Genomic DNA, 20,922 nt, shown 5'->3' with positions numbered 1-20,922 from the left:
CTGAGTGTGACCCTAACCCTAACCCTCTATCCCTGACCCTGACTCCCTAACCCTTACCTTAAATGAATAAGTTTAACTTGAACCCTAACACCTTTAACCTTATTTGTAACTGTTGACCCTTACTGTATCCCTATCTCAAAGCTCTTAATAACTACCTGTTTTGCTGTTCTTTAGTGCTCAACCTCCAACCCCATTTGTAAAGCTTGCTCTTAACATGAGTCCTCGTAATGAATGGGTCTCCTGTCCTCTCTTCCTTCAATATGTGTCTATGAGATACATCAAGGGAAGGTCATTCTGTAGGCATTTAATGCTATATATATTCACCATCACATTGTTCATGGAGCCCTGCAAAGGAGATCCCTGATGGCCTAGAATTCAGGTGTAGATTCACTAAAATGCAGAAATTCCAGGAGTGAGTTTCGTACAAATTCCATGGATAGTTGTGATTCATTTTTTTTGGCCACAAGGGAAAGCATTTGCATTTTATATGAAAGTGTAGGATGGTGGTTCTCAAGGCTGGGGTATTTCTCATAATAATGCAATTTGAGTTAAACTTCAAAACAAAATTTTTTAATTCTTTCTATTGATGTGACAGTATACTTCAAATTCTGACATGCCCCTTTGAGTTCCGCCTGTTTCTTCAACAGACGTGTCGCATGCCTCACATTAAACCATCATAGCTTGTTAAATATGACCACGGACTATGAGCAGGTAATATTAGAGGAAAAATAGTAAATAGTAAGGTATATTACCGTGCCATTATTTAAACATTATTGAATGTTAATTATGTACGAGGGAAGCAAAGTGTGTACAGTAGATGCAGACGTTGATGGATGGCGTTGGATCTCCCAGGGATGGGATTATGTGCAGTTGTGAGCTACTTAGCAGACATGGGTGCTGGGAACGATCTCGGGTCTTCTGCAAGAACAGTGAGAGCTCACAGCCAGTTTATTACACTTCTTTCCTTCTCTCTTCTCTTTCTTTGTTTCTTTCTTTGTTTCTTTCTTTGTTTCTTTCTTTGTTTCTTTCTTTCTTTCTTTTGTTCTTTCTTCCTTTCTTCTTTCTTTCTTTTTTAAATGTTTTTTACATTTGTATGGGACAGAACTAGACATAGCAAAGGTACAGGAAAATGAAAGGCTTTCTGGTGTTGAGTAAGTACATAATTATGTATTGAGACTGAAAATACCTTGTACTTGAAATGAAAGTTAACAACTTATGAGCAAAAATTTATTTAAAGGCTAAGGTACATTCTATTCACTGAATTTGTATGTGAGAAAAGTAAAGGGACAAATGTAAATTTCTAAAATGAGGACAAAAAGTATGAGCCAGGTGTGGCGGCTCGTATGTAGCACTTATTTAAGAAGCTAAACATTAGGATTCCTGTGAATAATAGGCCTCAGCGTGAGATAATGTCTTATAGAAGTGAAAAAAGGATGAGAAATATTGTTGAATATACAATATTGCTAATACTTAAATGTCTAAATGTGTTAGTGGTGACATGGTCATAAGTCATGAGAAATAATAAAAAAAGTAGTGCTATTTTCTAAGTATTGACCCTTAGCACAGGGTCTTATTGCTGTGAAGAGAAACTATGACCATGACAATTTTCACAAAGGAAAACATTTAATTGGGGTCAGCTAAGAGCTTCAGAAGTTTAATCACGTATTGTCATGGAGGCAGGAATGGTGCTGGAGAAGGAGCTGGGAGTCCCATGGGAGTAGTTTGAACAGGCCACGTCTCCTAACAATGATGATTCTTATTGGCAAGGAGTCTAGGGAAGCTATACCTATTCTAACCAGCACATGCAAGAGGGGCCATTTTCACATTACCCTGTTCCGGTCAGAGCACTGTTTTATTCTTACTGTATTCTCGGTGCAGTATTTTGGTTTAATGAGAAACCAAACAGGATAATCAGCAATAATGGGGAAACTGTGTGGAAACTGTGAAGGGGTGCACATGGAGCTATGGCAAGGGACAGTCAGCACGAAAAAGGAAAGTTAGAAAGGAAAGGCCTGATACAAACACTAATGGACATTTCTAACTCTAAGAGTATGTGCATCGGTGAGAAAAGAGAAAACTCTTTACACCTGAGTTTAAACATCCCTGGAAGACCCCTCTGATGTCAGCGGAAAAGGGGCTACTGATGTAGTTACAAACCAGGAAATTCTATTTATCAGAGGAGACAATGCAGTGGTTTACACAAGAAATGGTATCTGAATACGGCTGACATAGCTGCTTGGGGAAGGAACATTATGGGGTGAAGTTGGGCTGAGTTAGTATTTTGCTGAAGCCCAGTTTTGAGAGTTTAAGACTCACCCTACTTCCAGTTTTCTCTCTCTCTTCTTTGTGCTTGCGGCTGAGATGTAAGCCCTAACTTTTCTGTTCCTGCCATCAGGCCTCATGCTGCTTACATGCTTCCCCACCTCCCGACCAAAAAAAATAAACCCAAATAATACTTTCCTTCTGTAAATTGTATTTCTCATGGTGTTTTATCACAGAAATATAAAAGTAACTAATACATGGTAAAAGTAAACGTATGCATGTCAGAAATGTTCTTGTAAACGTGACAGGATAAAAATGATCCTGGGACATAAAGATACGAAAGCATATTCATGAGGGTCAGCATGCACCAGCAACTTGGCTTCATCACCTGCCCTGAGGATGAATGCCTGCAGGAAGAAAGTAAACCCGAATCAAGAAGGCATTTCTGGAGAACACTGGCCTATGCATCATCCAGAGTGAGATAAGGATCAGAAAAATGTGCTCGCTCGCTCCTCACTCACTCACTCACTCACTCACTCACTCACTCACTCACTCACTCACTCACTCACCTTCCCTGATCAAAATCCTACATTAAAAGCTATTTTCAGGTAGCAGTGTACAAGAACTTTTTAAATAGTACCTATTTCTCTGCATACACACACACACAACCGACAGGAGGAAGGATCTAGAATGGTGGAGCTAAAGGACAGGTGCTTCACTCTGTATGTTGCATTGGGAGCTCAGTTTCTAGAGTCCCTTGCACAAGCCCTTGTATGGCTTGAACTCAGGCACAGAATTGTTAGAATAAATTGTCTCAGTTTTAAGAAATGATAAAAACATGAGGGTCATGGGTGGAACGATTTACTTCAATTTGATGAATATTCTCTCCCCCAATGGGGAAAATGTAGACATAACATACATTAAAAAAACATTATTATAGCCAAATAAAAGTGATTTGATTTTTTATGTATTTGCTGAATATACTGGTGAATTTTATTTTATGGGAAGATAATTGTAATCTTTTTTGTAATATCCTTAAGATTTTATAAGATTCATTTTAGTAGTGTACATATGTAAAACTGGTACTTATAGCCATTTTTCTACCAGATATAATCGTCTCTAATAGTTTTTTCTCACTTTTTCAGGCATTTCCCAGATACTTTTCGCAGACTGGAGCTAGCTAGACTTTCTTGGTAGCCGTCCTAGGGTTGCAAACTTTCTCCTATGTTCCTCAATTTTCTCCTTCACTGCCTACCGAGTACTTCTCTACTGCATGCAATGAAATTGTACTTTCAATTCTTCAGAGCGAAGTCTTCAACTTGTTTCTAGATCCTAATCACTGGTATTCTTTGGGTTTTTGTTTAATCGTATCCTTGTCTATCCTTAATTCCTGGTGTCAGATTTCAAAATCAGTGCCTTTATTCTGGCTCCACTCAGAGCAGCCAGCTTCTCCTTGTTGTCCACCCATTGGCCCTGCTCTGTTTTCCTGTCCAACATTCCCCCTGATACATATGAGTGCCATACACACCCCAAACTGCATCCATTATGCTCCAGTCACTTATATTGAGCGTCTGGGCATTGGATAGCCCAGTACTGCCTTGTTTGCATCACTCTGGTTCTTGACTTCTTTGAAAACCACGTTACTTCTTAACCTTTCTCATTTTTCACTCATATTGAATGTGGCCATACCTGGCTACATATCATTGATCTTTGATGCTCTTCCCAGGCATACTCCTCATTCTTGATGAGAATTGTTCATTGTTCCCTTCAGGATGTTTTCCAATGGTTTGCCCAGCTCAAAGTGCTCTCCTTCCTTTGAAGACTACACTGTTTGACAAGACTCTCAGTGTAACTGGATTGGCACTAGGACATACTGTCTCTGGATTTGATGAGAGAGACTTGCAAATGAAGCTCACGGTTAAAAATGAGTTCCTGAAGTTGAGTCCCATTAGACCTATCCCCAAGCCCATTCTTTCTGGGGTAATGCAACTTTTCAAGGGAACTATAAACTATTCTAGGAAGGGCCTTTTCTGAGCTTCTTGGCTTCTTCTATTTATGGGCATGCTGACATTTCATTCAGTGATCTTTACATGAGCCAGGGACCTGCTAGTCCACTTCTCAGCAAGGATCTGAAATTTGACTCTACCTTGTTTCTTTATGAAGCTCACATTCGTAACATTCAGACCATGTCTGCTATGTTTTATCTCCAAAATAATTTACCCTTCTCCACATTCTCTGCTGCTGACTGGCTCTGGCCTATGAGCTTATTGCTGGGTCTATCAAGCCTTCCCTTGCTTCAGAGGTAATTCTAACCATATTACTTCTTTGTATAAAACTTAAAGCAGCCTAGCAACTCTTACTATGACATTGAAAATGATATTTATTTTGGCTCCAAGGGCACAGGGGTGGGGGCTCATCTTGTGTCTTTCTATATAACATCTTGGCACATAACTAGACTAATATCCTATAAGTTACATAGCTTCTATGACTTTTCCAATACTTTACTCTCTATCATTTGACCATGAGAAAAATAATACTTATTTAATAGTCTCCCTCAGACTATTATCCAATCCTAAAGAATAGAGACACCTCATGCCATTTTCTAGAAGGGGAGATAACTATAGTGCTTGAAGTTTATTTGCTCTAAAAGAAACAGAGGCACAGGCTACACTTGGTTATTTATTCTCAGGTGTCAGATCAGTAAGTGGATGTTGGGTACAATTGACTGCACACCTATTTAATACTCACCAGGTTAGAAAAAGGCATAAAGACAAGAGCCAACACCTAAGTACTTTCTCTGTCACTGTTTACCATGGTTCTGGCCAAAGTTAGGAAAAACAGAGGATGGGGTTTGCCAGGTAGGTCAATTAGACAGAATATGCCACAAACTTTGTTTCAATCAGCACTACTTAAAAAATGAGACTCTCATGAAATTTTTGTAAGACTGAAAAGTGAATCTATTTGTATGGATGTATAACTGATAAAGCATTTCCATGTACATTAATTATTTTTTCATTGTGGCCCTGAACACAGTTACACTTTATGAATGCTGCTTGTACGCTGGAGAACGGTCATGTCAGAGCTTGAACAAGGTCACACAACTAGAACATGATAAACCTTTGATAGAAAACTGCCTTTCAAATTCAGGATTTTATCTGCTATGCCATGTGACTTCTTTAGCATTAAAAAAGCACAAATAAAATAAAAAGGAAACAAACGAAAAACAATACCATAGGCTATTACAGGTATGGGAATGAGATATGTGTATGAGGATCTAAAGCATCTGATTCCTCATGTATGTGAGCATTCCTTGCTGGCCTAGAGAGGCTTAATACCCGATACAGAAGGTATTGCTTCATCTCCAGAAATACTCAGGCTATTTCTGCCAGTTCCTGAGTACTCCAAGGTCTAAGTAGATTTGAATCTGTGTGCCTGAGAATTGTTGGGGCAGGAAGGAGTGCATGTTTACATTCATTTTATTCAAATGATTGGATTTACAGTTTTGGAGGCTGTTTGAAACATCTTATCAAAAGAAAACACATTTCAAGCAAGAAGTTTAAAAAGCTTTTTAGGACCCAAAGGCCATTTAATAAAAGAAATCCTATTTGGGTAATTTAGCAAATATTTCTCAAAATCCACATCCAACAGACAGATTAGTATCAAATACACAGATTTGGTTTAAAAGCTGAAATGCCTCTGGTAAGATAGAATTTCTCATGAAGTTTGGTTATTTTATAGTAATCCATTTTTTAAAAAGTGGATATATTTGTACTGACAACTTGAATAACTCTGTTGGCTACTTGGTGATATAAATAGAAAAAAAGTGCCCATGGAGGAGAGTGAAAATGCTATGACATCAGCAAATGTTTGGCCTGCAAAGAATGTTTAAACATATCCCAGAATCTAAAACAGAAAAAAATAACCATAATCTACTCAATATAACGCCTATTGGCCCAAACCATCCTATATATCCCTCTATGTAAGGGTTATTAACCCAGCTGCTACAGATGTTGCTATGTCACTAATTAACAATGATCACAGAAAAAATGTGTCATATCAGTTTTTGTTATCATATGCTACATAGGCAGAAGTCTTACAACAGCCACCATTGGAGGTCATCTGACAAATGTCCATCCATTGTTCTAAGAAACTATACCTAAGAAGCATTAGGCATTCACTTTTCACTGCTCTCTGTATAGTAGGACATCTTTTCCAGGGGAAGAGGCTGGACAGAGAGACAATTCCAGCCCAGTGCCATACCATAGCCTACTACTCCTGTGCTTCTTTACGGGTCAACTTGTAGATCTCAGTCGGTCCATCTACATGGGTGATTGTGGTAGTGAGCTGCAGTTCTTCCCCGCTGTGGACACCCAGGTCACCTGAAACAAAATATTTAGTGTTATACTTATTCAAGGCTCTCTCAACATTATTGCCTAGAATTTGTTATGTATTTTTTTTTTTTAAAAATCACTTTTGGCAACCAGGCAGGTCATTAATGATGTATGAGTTAAATAACTGTTGATGTCATTCACAGTATTATTAACATTTAATGAAAGCTTACCTTGTACTTAATGCTATTATAAATACGTATTATCCAATATTATTCAATCTGCATAAGAGCAGGCAAAGGTTCAGTCAACTATGCTCATACAAGTTAAATAGAAAAAAGCCTGGGAAGAAAAGAAAGGGAACCAACCCCACCTCCATGGAGGAACAGGTACATAACAGTGCATCAGTGTGGCCTTGCAAGCTGCATCTGACCAATGCAGTGGGCTAAGTCAATAAGAACCTAGAGCAGATGCACAGGGACGAATAGGCACATGGCGGCTACTGATGATAACATATTCTTCAGAACACAAAGTGTTTGCATAAAATGGAATAATATGGTCTTTCCTTAATTAGCAGGAAAAATAATGGTGAACAAAATAAGAGTCTGCTAGTGAATATTCAATTATTATATATGAATGAGCTAGCAAATTAGTGAGATGAGAATAGAAAACACTCAGAATCAATGCGCAGTTTAACTGTGAGAGGTACATACATACACACATTTGTAGACAGGAGTATAGGAAAATAGAACATAAAATGTGTGCATGTGCATGGGAGTGTGTATGTGTATGTGTGATTTTCATGTTACACAACTACAATATTTTCAAGAACTAGAATTTTCTTAGTTTAAAGCATATAGTTAAACCTCGGGTTAGGTTTAGAGGCAGAGAGGGAACTGACAGTCCCCTAGACACTGTCTTGATCATTAAGGAAACTGTGAGGGTCCCCTGGTCCTCTGCTATCCTGAGCAGAGAGCATCCTGGCAGCAGCTTAGATTCGGTCTTGAGAAAGCTTGAAAGTTCAGAACCACACAGGTCGTTTCACTCAGTCATTACAGAGCATCTGTCTGATGTGCTCATGGATACCATGTAGTATTTGCTTTTCTTTATTGATCCATTTTTCTGTATGGTATACCATGATCGACCACATCATTAAATACTAGATCTCAAGACTCTGGAAAAGAATATTCTAAATAAAGAAGCATTAGCTCAGCTTCCAGCACTTTCATTAAATCCACTTCTGGACAGGAAAAGAAATGCACAACAAAGCCGGTGAGGGTTGTCAAAGCCACCTCAAGCTAAGGATAACCAGGAGCACATTCTTTCTAGTCACAAACTTCTGTTGTTTTTCTTAAAATTGTTTAAAAATTAGCCTAAAAAGTAACATGTTTCATTGTGCCATTTAAAATATACACTTGTTCATGCCTTCTCCCTACTATCCCATGTTTCTCTTGATAGTTTGTCAACTTCCTCACCTCAAGTCATCCTCTTTTGCTTTTATGTCACATGTATGCCATCATTCTTTTAAACACACAACACATACACACACACACACACACACACACACACACACACACACACACACACACACACACGCTGATGAATGAGCCAGAGCTATATCTAGCTCATGAGTCAGTTCAGTTGATCAAAGAAAACAAAGGCCTCTCACTTCTAGACAAAAGAATGTTGAATTATGGATTTGTATGTTTAGCATAAGTCATCATATCAAAGTCAGTTTCTGGTGATGGCACCAGAATTCACCAGAATTTCAAAGACAATCCTGGCCATAACAGGAGTAGTTTACTTAATGGATTCCTTTTTCCTTGAAATTGTGTATGATGTTGCAAGTTACATGAAGAAACAGGCAAAATACTTTGGCTTAAAAAAAATAAAGCAAACAAAAAACAAAAATAGGCATCTAAGTTCTGACAGTTCTCCCTCCCCTCCCACCTTCTCTTTCTCTTTTCCTTTCTTTTTGGAGATGGGATTTAACTATTTAGCCAAGGCTGGACTCAAACTCAAGACCCCATCACTGTACTTCTGGGCTGCAGAGATTGCAGGTATACACAGCATCTTTGGCGCTGACACAAGTTTAACTGCTGTACAAACACTGATACAGAAATGCTCAAATCATTAACGAGGTAATATTCTTATTATTACCATCCTGCTGATGAAGACGCTATGGTTAAGAATCACTTCCAAGGCCAAAACTGACTCAGTAATATTACACGCAGATACACAGCACAGCAATACGGACCAAGCTCTAGGCTCTTGACCTTTGGGTCATAGCATCTTTTGTTCAATTTTACAGTTCCTAGAAGCCAACAAGACCACTACTCAAGTATGAAGTTCAATGCAATGTACTATAGCTATAAATATACACATATAATAATATGGAGACTTAAAATATTAATTTTCTTTTAATATTTGATATGTTTTTAGCATACAAATCAGAGCACTGACAAGGGAGCTGTTGTCTATGTATGTTTGCAGTGTGTACTCTCAGAGGCTCAGCATGCCCTGTATTTCCTTGTAAGATGGGAGGATGCTGTATAATTACTAATTTACCTGATTTGCTAGCTAAAGACTCAGGGAGTGAACATCTGTGAAACAAAATCTGATTCTTGCATCTTGCAGGACAACTTTTTCTCTTTAGCAGATAGGGTTTGGAAAACACCAGTAATAGAGGGGGAGTAAAGATTCCTTTATTTGGCTCTAAACCCCATTAACCCCTACTTCTGCCAAGGTCTTGTCCATCTGTTAGTCTAGAGGTCAGTTAGTCCATCTGGTTACTCAAAGTTTCTTCCCACCTAACACAAAAAGAAACCCTCTGGAAACATTATTGGAGGCAGATGAGGAATTAAGGAACCTTCCACATATAACAAGCCCCTCTCCTTAGCTATTACCACATAAATTCATCTTTGATTAAGATTTTCCCTCACCGAGATTTTCTTTTTTTAAGCAATACGGCCTTTTGGTCCCCAGCTGACCTCCATGGACACGGGCAGAGGATCATCACAGGGGTGTGATACTGGGCAGCTCTAATGGCCTAAAATGCCTTCTGGGTGCCAAGAAAGTCATCCATAGGATGCGGCCTGCTAAGACTGGCAACATTTATCATATCTGTGCTTATAGCCATTTTGGTAAAAAGAAGAGAAACTTCTGTGGACATTTTGAGTGCTTCATAGATTCTTTGTGAAAACAAAGGTCTTCTAATATTAAAAGGGATCCCATAATTATAACCTTATATCCTATAATTTGGTCACCAAGGTCAAATAACACACTATTGCTCAAGAGCTACTACCAGAGAGTTCCTACTGAGCTCAGATCTGTTTCTTGAGGTCAAATATAGTCTGTGCTGGAACCAGGATCTTGAGCTGTGACTGTTTTCAAAGCTTGTGTTTTCTTCACAGTCGTCTTTTTATCCGTCCACCCACCTACCCACCCATCCATCTCTGTCTGTCTGTCTGTCTATCTATCTATCTATCTATCTATCTATCTATCTATCTATCTATCTAGTTTTTCAAGACGCGGTTTCTCTGTTAGTGCTGATTGTCCTGGAATATGCTCTGTAGACCAGGCTAGCCTGTAAGAGGCTAGCCTGTAAGAGATGCCAGCCTGTGCCTCCTGAACGCTCATGTGCACCACCACACTTGGCTCTCTACAAAGCCTGAAATGATTATCATTTACTGCATATTTTTTCTTGATCCTATACAAGCCTTTTTCCTGTTCACCTTTGAAGCTAAATTTAAGTGATAACTCTTTATAAAGAAATTTCTGGGGCTGGAGAGATGGCTCAGTGGTTAAGAGCCCTGACTGCTCTTCCAGAGATCCTGAGTTCAATTCCCAGCAACCACATGGTGGCTCACAACCATCTGTAATGAGATCCGATGCCCTCTTCTGGTGTGTCTGAAGACAGCGACAGTGTACTTATATATAATAAATAAATCTTTAAAAAAAATTTCTGGTTCAGAACAGAACAGGAAAAGCAGTACTATATTTGTAAATCTAAATCAATTTAGTGTAAAGTATTATTATTAGCTTTATGTTTATCATAGATTTTGGGTGTTATGATGGTGGTGATGATTATGTTTAAAAATACAATAATGAATAGTAGTCTTTTTCAAATTTTTTTGAAATAAAATAAAATATACAGCACGATATCTCCCACGTAGTAATACTCTTCAATTAGTCATCAATATTTGCCTACCCTGGCCCCTAGGCCTGGCATCCTGGAACTGGCATTCTTTCCTGGAGTTTAGGGATAAACCCTCCACTGAAAAGCAGGTGTGCTTCAGGCTAAGTATCCCTCCTAGGGTAATGTATCTTTTGTAGAACAGTGTTCATAGAACCTAGATGTATTTGTTAAGCTGGCTTAACAATGAAAACACTCTAGAAAAAGGAAAAGAAACAGACAGGCTGTGGAGAATAAATGCCACTCAGATATTGAGGGAATTTAAGAGTACAGTGCATCTTCCTAACTTTGCATTTTTCCTGAAATATTTCACATTAGGCCTTTCAAGGAAGCTTTGGGAATCTTGCATAAAGTTCGAGAATGCACAGGACCTACTACATGGTGTGCTGGAAGATGAGAGGTTAAAAGGGAAAGAAAAAGAAAAAAGATAAAGATAAAAGAAGGAAGGTGAATAGAAGAAAATATGGTGCATTTACACAAGGGATTACTATTCCACTATTAGAAGCAAAGACATCATGAAATTTGAAAGCAAATGGATGAAACTTGAGAATATCATCCTGAGTGAGGTAACACAGACCCATGTGCTATGTACTCACTTATAAATTGGACATTAGACATAAAATACAGCAAAATCATGCTATAATCCTCAGACCCAAAGAAACTGGATAATACGCAGGGAACAAGGAAGATGTGTGAGTTTCACTCAGAAGGGAAAACAAAAAAAGTCATCAGAGGTGGATGGAGAGAGGGAACTCGGTGGGAGAGGGGGTCAGGAAGGGTATGGGGATGGCAATCAGGTATTTGGGGAGTGTGAGAGGACTGGGGGAGAGGATGGAAATTGGTGGGGATGGGGGAGGCTATGGGGGTGACCATAACAGATTCCTACCAGTGTGGGCTATAGAGACTGAAGTGGCTACCTCCTGTAGCCAGGCAGGACTTCCAGTGGAAGGAGAAGGAGATCAACCCACCCACAAAATCTTCAATTCAAAAATGTCTCCTACTTACAAGATTCACAGGGACAAGGATGGAGCAAAGAGTGAGGGAATGGTCAACCAATGGCTGGCCCAAATTGAAGTCCATCCCAGGAGAGAGAGCCAACCCCTGACACTATTAATGACTCTGCTATGCTTGCAGACAAGAACCTAGCATAACTGTCTCCTGAGAGGCTTCATCCAGCAGTGAATGAAGCAGATGCAGGGACCCAGAGCCAAACCAGTGTAACTAGCGAGTCTGGTAGAAGAATGGGGGATAGAATTGTGTGAGTCAGAAAGGGTGGTACCCAAGGGTGGGTTCCTCTTCTCCTCAGGGAAGGAGAGGGTGATGGTGGGATGGCTTTGTGAAGATAAGAATGGGAGGAGAGAAGGGAGGGGAATTGTGATTGGGAGGGATGTAATGCAAATAAATTTATGAAAAAAAAAAAGGAAAACCCAATGTGAAAAGATCCTTTTGCAACTGAGTGAAGTCATGATGTCATACAGAAGAATAGAGGGTACAAGTTGCTAGGACTTAAGAGCTACTGTGAAGTCACAATACGCAAACAACTGGTGAACTGTACGGTTTCTATGTTTATGATTAGCATAAAGTTTCCCAAAAGTTTGCTAGTAACAGTCAAAGTGACAAAATGGGCATGCATGTACCAAACATACATTAGAAAGAATTGTAGACTGAGAATTGAGCTTTCTGTGCTATTAGAGATCAGCCAATGTTACACACACACAAAAAAAAAACGTGATGAGGACAACATCATAATATTTCTCAATTGTGAAATTTTTAAGTCACTGTACAAAGTGAGAAGTCCTGATGAGAGCGGCCTGGCCCCACAGCTGGTAGTGGAACTGGAGCTTCGCATGCCTGGTCGTGCTCTGACAAACACTACCCCGGAGGTTCCCCAGTGACCGCTACAGAATCTGACAGTGTGGACCTTGAAGAGCTTGTTAAAATAGATACAAGGAGAACAGAGGATTAGCAGATTTGCCAACAAACCCCAGAAGAGTTCATGTGGTCAGTGTTCATTAACTATGACTTGTTTGTTAGTTGTGAGGAGCAGGACAAGCTAATAACTAGCAGGTTATCTTCCTGAGATGAGTCTTCTTTGGATTACTAACCCAAAACAAATTTGCTCCTACAGCCATGGCCCATGACAAAATCATTTTAGGAAAGATTCCTGCTATCAATATGCTTTTCCTATTATTAATAAACATGTATGACAATCACTAGGTATTAGCTACCCTTTTGAGCAGATCTTTGCAGAATTACGAAGATGTATTGTCTCGTAGTGATGCTATATAGACAAACAGATGACTTCCTAATTTTTAACGATAAATTCCTTTATAATGGTACTCTATTAGGTACTTTCTTATAGTCAAAACTGCAATGAGAACTCAGCCGGTCTCCAAGTGTCCTCAGTTAATTGCTTCCACTACTTAGTGCACATTCCAAGAGGTTGTAAAACCATTAACCAAAGGTCATAAAAAGGGAACTGACAATTTATAAAGGGACAGAAGATAAAATATTGACTGGGTTTATCTATACAAAACTTCACTAATAACTTATGATTTTCTTGGTGGCTTTTCTTTCTTATTATTTTATTTTATTGGATATTTTTAAATTTATATTTTAAATGTTATACCCTTTCCTGGTTTCCCCTGTCCAGAAACCTGCTATAGCATCTCCCCTCCCCCTGCTTCTATGAGGGTGATTCCTCACCCACCCACCCACTACCTCAAACCTCCCCACCCTGGCATTCCCCTACACTAGGGCATCGAGCCTTGACAAGACCAAGGGCCTCTCCTCCCAGTGATGCCCAACAAGGCCATCCTCTGCTACATATGTGGCTAGAACTGTGGAACCCTCCATGTGTACTCTTTGGTTGGTGGTTTATTCCCTGGGAGCTCTGGGGGTTCTGGTTGGTTGACATTGTTGATCCTCCCATGCGGTTGAAAATCCCCTTCAGCTCCTTTAGTCCTTTATCTAACTCTTCTATTAGGGACCCTATTCTCAGTTCAATGTTTGGCTGTGAGCATCTGCCTCTGCCATTTGTCAGACTCTGGCAGAGGCTCTCAGGAGACAGCTATATCAGGCTCCTGTCAGCATGTACTTCTCAGCATCCATGATATTGTCTGGGTTTGGTGACTGTATATTGGATGGATAACCCAGTGAGGCCGTCTCTGGATGACCTTTCCCTCAGTCTCTGCACCACACTTTGTCTCTGTTTTTTCTCCTGTGAATATTTTGTTCTCCCTTCTAAGAAGGACTGAAGCATTCATACTTTGGTCTTCCTTTTTCTTGAGCTTCATATGGTCTGTGGATCGTATCTTGGGTATCTCGAGCTTTTGGGCTAATATCCATTTATCAATGAGTGCTTACCATGTGTGTTTTTCTGTGATTGGGTTACCTCACTCAGGATGATATTTTCCAGTTCCAACCATTTGCCTACGAATTTCATAAAGTCATTGTTTTTGATAGCTGAGTAATATTCCATTGTGTAGATGTACCACATTTTCTGTATCCATTCCTCTGTTGAAGGGCATCTGGGTTCTTTCCAGCTTCTGGCTATTATAAATAAGGCTGCAATGAACATAGTGGAGCACGTGTCTTTTTTATATGTTGGGGCATCTTTTGCGTATATGCCCAAGAGAGGTATAGCTGGGTCCTCAAGTAGTTCAATGTCCAATTTTCTGAGGAACCTCCAGACTGATTTCCAGAGTGGTTTAGTTATAATTTTTCGCTCTACATGAACCGTGGAACTATGACAGGTGATGAACCTTTAGCCAGATAATTACTCCTAGTGGATATGTGTGAAAACATTCTCTTTTGTAAACTTCTTATTCAATTTATGATTTGAATTTATGTGTAAACTTCTGATACATTTTTTACCATGTGACCATATATTCTGAAAGATGTATAAATGATGAGGACACGGAGAGGAGGACACTCACTCACTCTCTCTTTGCCCATTTTCCCCCTCATCTCTTTCCCCTTTTTCTAAGGGAATTTTCATAGGATACTTTTTAGAATTTAGTAACAAAGGCCAAAACTACTTTTCAATGTGTCCCTTTTTCTTCCTGGGACTTCAACCAGCAGCTGAAAGTTAAAGCTATGCAATTCCTGTGGAGACAGAACAAAGGCTACATTGCTTAGTCTCCTGCTGTTTTAGGATGAGGTGCTAAATGCCAGAGACTGCAGTTTCTGGCCTCAGAGGAGCACAGAAGGAAGGTCAGCTATGGTGGCAAAGTAAATCAGACTCAGATAAGTAAACATTTTATTATTATACAGCAACCCTAAATGTCTCCTAAGACAAAGTCTTATCCTCCACTGAAGCTCTTCCCCCTCTGCTGCCTCAAGGGGAACAGAGAACAAAAAGAAGACTGTGCTACTGCCCCCCTCCCCAGGGTTCCCCCCACAGCATATTTTTACAACATCTAGGAAACATAGCAATTGTTTTACTTGCTATTTCCTTGAAAGAAAAAAACAAAACAAAAGCAGTATCACCTCAAATTCAAGTCAAATCCAAGACCATGTGGGTTCTGTTAAAGTGCAGCAGGATGACCATGAAATAAAATGAATGTTCTTTTCTGTAATCCACAGTCCCATTATAATGGCACTATGGAAACTGGCTGTTTAAAAAGCCGTATGCTCCAGTATGCTGCATATTGTAACACATGAACTGACCAGCAGTGGAACAGAAACTAATGGATGCCTAGGCCTCAAACCTTCTAGAAAGGTGGGTAAACTGACTCACCTAAGACTCATGTCCAGAGATAAATTAAAAACTGAGAGTCAAGAGCTCTTCATTTCAAAGAAGTTGAAATATAAGAAGGAAGATAGGCCCAGAATGCTTTCCCACAGAGCAACAGTGCAGTATGAAAGTTCATGATAGTATCTGAACAGTACTTGCTTCTGGACACTGCAGTCCCTCTCCTGACTGTTGTGTGCCTCTATTATCATCACTAAGACTGGTGAATTTCACATTTTAGCTACACAGTGAGACTTTATCTCCAAAAGAGGAAAACAACAAAAACTAGAATTAATCTTGCCCTAAAAGAACCAAGAATCCATTAGGAGAGAGAAGACTTGGGATAGATCACCTCTATGCATTAAAAAGTTCAACCATATTCCCTCAGATCTGTTCCTTAGGAGTACAGTTCCACATCTAAGAAAATTGATACAATTCAAACCTCAAGAAACTCTGTTTACTCCAAATTCTTCTAAGACAAATTATTTGTAGTATGTGTGTATATATATTTGTGCATACATATAAGGTGCATGGGTGCATGTGTGCATTTGGGTAGAAGACAGATGTCAAGTATCTTTTTCAACTGCTTTTCAACTTACTTTTTGAAGCAGCATTTCTCAATGACCTTGTAACTCTTTGTTTTAGTCAGTCTTAGTGACCAGCAAGACCTGAGGATCTGCTTGTCTTTGTTTCCTCCCAACATTCTTTACGCCATTGTCTGGGTTACAGACACCATATGATGATGCCTAATTTTACATGGGTGCTGATGACACCCATTCAGGTACTTGTGCTTAGACGGCAAGCTCTTCAGCATTTGATTCATCTCTAGCCCCAATTATTATTACTTTACTAAAGGTATTAAGATGACTTGCCATGAAAACTTCATTGACGTTTTATCAACCTGGCTCAAAACTACCACCAGCACACAGAAACAATGTTTTGTACAAGGAGGCAATATGCAGACTGTGCCCCATAGAGGAGTTTCAACAAGTTCTGATGAAGACAGAATCCACAACCACACACATACACACTGAGTACTTAAAAGAGAGGCCAAGTTTTACTGCAAGGAGATGTCAAGGTGTTCATCTCTGTACCAAATTAGATAGAAAACACTAGTACTAATTTTAGAAAACATGTCTTATATTACACTTACAATGAGGACACGGTTATAAATAGATAAAAAAAGTAAGACTGGAAATAAAATAAAAGAATAGCTATTAAAATTTGTTCATTGGCCATCTGTTACATATGAACAGCATTGGGCAGGGATAATCATTTCCCTTTGTGATGGAGACTTAACAATCTGGCCCTCAGTTTCCTTTCCTCTGACGTGACCAGACTGCCTAACTACAATTAGTTTTTGGATCAATGTCTTGAGTTTCTGTGATTATAAGGAATGAAAAGGTGGCATTCTCAGCACTAGGAGAAAGGATTATCTGAAAACAGAAGAGTGGCTTGGAAAACAAATTATTGAAAAAAAATGGGACTCTAGATCAATGGGAGAATGCCTTTAGGTATACATGAGTTCTAGGTAGATTCCAGTGTGTGCGTGTGTACACACATGCATGCACGCGCACGCACACACACACACACACCCGCACAGCAAAAACTCATAAAGAGAACTGAGAAGAAAAGGGCAAATCACGGGTACCTTTACCCAATACCTCAGCATTTAACTGTGTTATTGGAGGAATAAATGTAGCATACTATCACAGAGTACTTTTTGCTTACAAGTAAAAGTAAGAAAAACAAATTTTATTCTTTACTACTATAACTGGAACATATTTTATAAGAGTGAAACATTTTCAATATATTTTAGAGATTAAAAAAATGAATATTTAAGAGCTATTTAGCTTGTCTTGACTTTTCGTTTTATGGCTCCTGAATCCATCCAGTTACACTGTTAGTATTAGAAAGACATCGGAAAGAAAGTTTAACTGATGAACGCAGGATTTTAGCTGCCTAAATCTTGCAGACAAGTCTACTCAATACTGAATGAATTTGCAATGAAAAGACAGAGACTCACCATTAGACTGGTCTTCCCCATAGTTCTTATGGGATGGTGCATACAAGAACATCAAAGCAAAGACATACAGGTTCCACATCCCATAGATTCCAGTGAAGAAAGCACTGCTCACTTGAACTGTGACCCCACCCCATTTCCAATGGCCTTCTGTCACCTATAGATAAAAGAGAAGGTATTTAAGTAAAATAAAAAAGTATAATACCAATATAGAAATCAATCAACATGAAAGCCAAGTCTCTTCTTCAAATGGAAAAGCTAAGGGCCCTAAAAGACTCCACATTTTAATGTGAATAAAATCCATGTAAATAAGGTCTCCTGAGGATTTTCTAGTGTCAAATGCAAAGACAACAGTTTTTTTTTTTTTAAACTTTTGGCTATGCATTCGTTTAACTTTGAGAGCATCTATTCCTGGAAACCAAAGTCTAAATATTCTTCAAAGAATTGCATTTGACTTCATACACAGTTACAACTTCTTTGCCTTCTTCATATCTAAACAAAAGCTCCCTGAGGTCAAACCATCTATGGTTTGCTTGCTGCAGCTGCAACATCTTTGGTTGCATCTTGATGTTCTTTGTGCATCCAGTAAACAAACAATGCACATTTACTCAGTGAAGAAAGAGTGAGGTCTCTGGAATTCAGTTTCCTTAAAAACTTGCAGAGTTATAGATTGGAATTGAATATATATGTAATTTCTAGAAATTGTGTGGGAGATAGCAACAATATATGATATTTATTTACGAGATGCCATTCTAGGTAAGCTACTCATAAAAGTAATTAGGAATCTACCATATACTTTCCATTTTTGCAAGAGATGTTCAGAAATCGCTTCTGTGTGAGAAAATTACTTAGTGATTGTTTTCAGAGTGTTCTGAAGATATATGACTTATACTAACAATCGCTACAGAGCTGCTGAGCTGAGTGACTAATAATTCGTACAAGCAGCAGGATCACTGAAATGATTTTGAACACTTCTGCTTGCTATAGGAAATTTTAAGTGTGGACGAAAAGAAGTACTGGTATGTGCTTCTCTGACAGTTAAATGAGTCTGGGTTATACTTAGAAATTCCAAGATGCGGAATGGATCTAAATGTTAATGACTTCAACAAAAAAGTTGAGTTTGGCTCCTGTTTATGCAATAGTGGATCTGTGTTTCTTCAGGCCTTCCTAAGGGTCCCTAAGCCTAGTAAGGTATTAACTATATATTTTTGTTCTTAAAAAACTTGGAGTGTCAGGAAACCAGGAAATCCAATTATAGACTTACCATTGTTAATTTATCCCTTGTAGTATATAATTTTTCATGTTTGTGACTCATAAAACAAACTACCACCATAAACTCATTTTGGGGTTTACTTCAATTTGGAAAATTTATTTTGGAAAATAATATATTTTATGAAATGTCCAGGTTGTGGTTCTGACAAATATAGAGTTAGTAACCATCACTATTTTTAGGTCATGGGTCAGCATTGAAGCTATTTATGATTTCTTAGCAATGTCTCTAAATGCCACTCTAACATTAAAATACAGATTGTGCCCACTTTATAAAAATTGCACCATGTGGAATATAGACTGATGTTCAGTGAATATGATGGCAGGGGAAAAGAAGCTTTAAGAGAGTTGCAGAGGGGCTGGAGAGATGGCTCAGCGATTAAGAGCACTGAATGCTCTTCCAGAGGTCCTGAGTTCAATTCCCAGCAACCACATGGTGGCTCACAACCATCTGTAATGAGATCTGATGCCCTTTTCTGGTGTGTCTGAAGACAGCTACAGTGTACTTATAATAAAATGAATAAATAAATTAAAATAAAAAGAGTTGCAGAAATCTATGCTTCTGGTCTAGTCCAATTATCAGAGGATGGGCTCATTAAGATATAAGACAGAACAAAGCAGCTTTTCTGTTCTGTTGGGACAATGGGCCTTCAACTAAGGAAGGGGCATGTAAGAGGTTACATTTTTGAGCAAAAACTGAGAAAATTCATAATTTATACTTTAATTGAAACTTAATTTACATAATTTGCATTTTCAATTTCTCTGAAGATTTGCATTAGAATTTTTAATTTTTGAGATGATAACATACATTATTTCCCCTTCCTTTTACCTTCTTCCAAACTCTTCTATGTACCATCTCATACCCATTTCTTTCAAATTCACAGCCTCTTTTTCATTTAAATGTGGTGTGTGTGTGTGTGTGTGAGAGAGAGAGAGAGAGAGAGAGAGAGAGAGAGTACATGTGTAACTAAATGTATAACCTCATGAACTTAGCCTTATAATCAATGCTGACCCTAATCAATGCTTTTTGTATGCATATGCTTTCTGGGATGACCACTTGGTATCAGGTAACCAAGTAGTCAGCTCTTCCACAGGGAAGACTATTTCTTCTGCTTTCAGGATTCCTTAGTTGTCTGTGGTTCTTTGTCTAAGATTGAAGCTTCTTGAACTTTCCTCATTCCATAGAACTGATATAATTGATGGATTACTTCTTCCTAGGATTGGAATAATTGACTCATCTAGGTAAATATCTGTAGGTCTGTTATAGTATTTAACTAATATCTGTTGTTACAGAGGTGTTTTAAGAATATCTGTGGAAACAAGGAAACAGAAAAAAAATAGGAGGCCTGGTACTCAGCAGTATTCAATACCTGATAATATAGAGATGTTACAAGAATGCCTGTGGGAACATAAGGAAATAGAAAGGAGAGCTACAACTGAACACGGGAACTCAGCAGGGTGAACAATAATTCACTATCGACTGAAGAGAAGTTTTAATGGATGTAGATACCTCTCACAGTGGAAGAGACTAATGAGTTAGGCAACTGAAACAAGGTAGAGGGTGTCTATGTCATAGACTCTGAGGAATTAGCTGTGCTAGATCTCGAGTCTTAACTTGTTTAGAGAATAAAAACAGGCTTTGAGTGGTAAGACTACTGTATTCCAAGATAATCTCTGGGCTCTGAAGGTCAGGTTTGTTAGTTTTGTGTTGGGGAAATGAACATTCTTAACTTGTACTAGGAGATGAGAAGAACAAGATCTTTCAGTAGGTATACAGGAACTACCATCAGCAGCTAATAATATATGATTATATATGAAGGAAGAAGAGTCTCAGGGTAAAACAGTTTTTTTTTTCATGAAGAGGAGGCTAATGAAGTCCAGGTGAGAGGAGGCCCAGAGAGGGCAATACCATTAGCTGGTGAGGGTGAAGGTTGTGAGAAATAACACTATGCAAGGAATTGGGGAAACCACCAGATTTATTTTTGGGAGATACAGATCCTGGGAAGGCAGTTGTAGGGGATCTTATCAAAGACAGTGCTACTAGATGATTAAGAAGGAAAGAACAGTGAAGGAGGGAAAGAAAGAAGAAAAAGGAGAGAGGTGAGAGATA

At 38.8% G+C, this 20,922-nt stretch overlaps 1 protein-coding gene across 4 annotated transcripts in view; it reads right to left on the bottom strand.

Annotated features, from left to right (window-relative positions):
• Positions 1–1,604: 1,604 nt before the first annotated feature.
• Wls (Wnt ligand secretion mediator) overlaps positions 1,605–20,922 on the bottom strand; it is a 115,339-nt gene continuing 96,021 nt past the window's right edge. For 2 of the 4 annotated variants that reach the window (XM_039102736.2, XM_039102737.2), the window contains exons 12-13: positions 17,547–17,700; positions 5,818–6,641 (exon numbers count right to left, since the gene is read on the bottom strand). In XM_039102736.2, coding sequence (XP_038958664.1) covers positions 6,532–6,641; positions 17,547–17,700 — 264 coding nt within the window. In that variant the 3' untranslated portion in view covers positions 5,818–6,531. 4 annotated transcript variants of the gene reach the window in all.

Source organism: Rattus norvegicus, chromosome 2 (assembly GCF_036323735.1).
Source record: "Rattus norvegicus strain BN/NHsdMcwi chromosome 2, GRCr8, whole genome shotgun sequence".
Classification (NCBI taxonomy): domain Eukaryota; kingdom Metazoa; phylum Chordata; class Mammalia; order Rodentia; family Muridae; genus Rattus; species Rattus norvegicus.
This window is presented reverse-complemented; position numbering and strand designations above follow the sequence as displayed.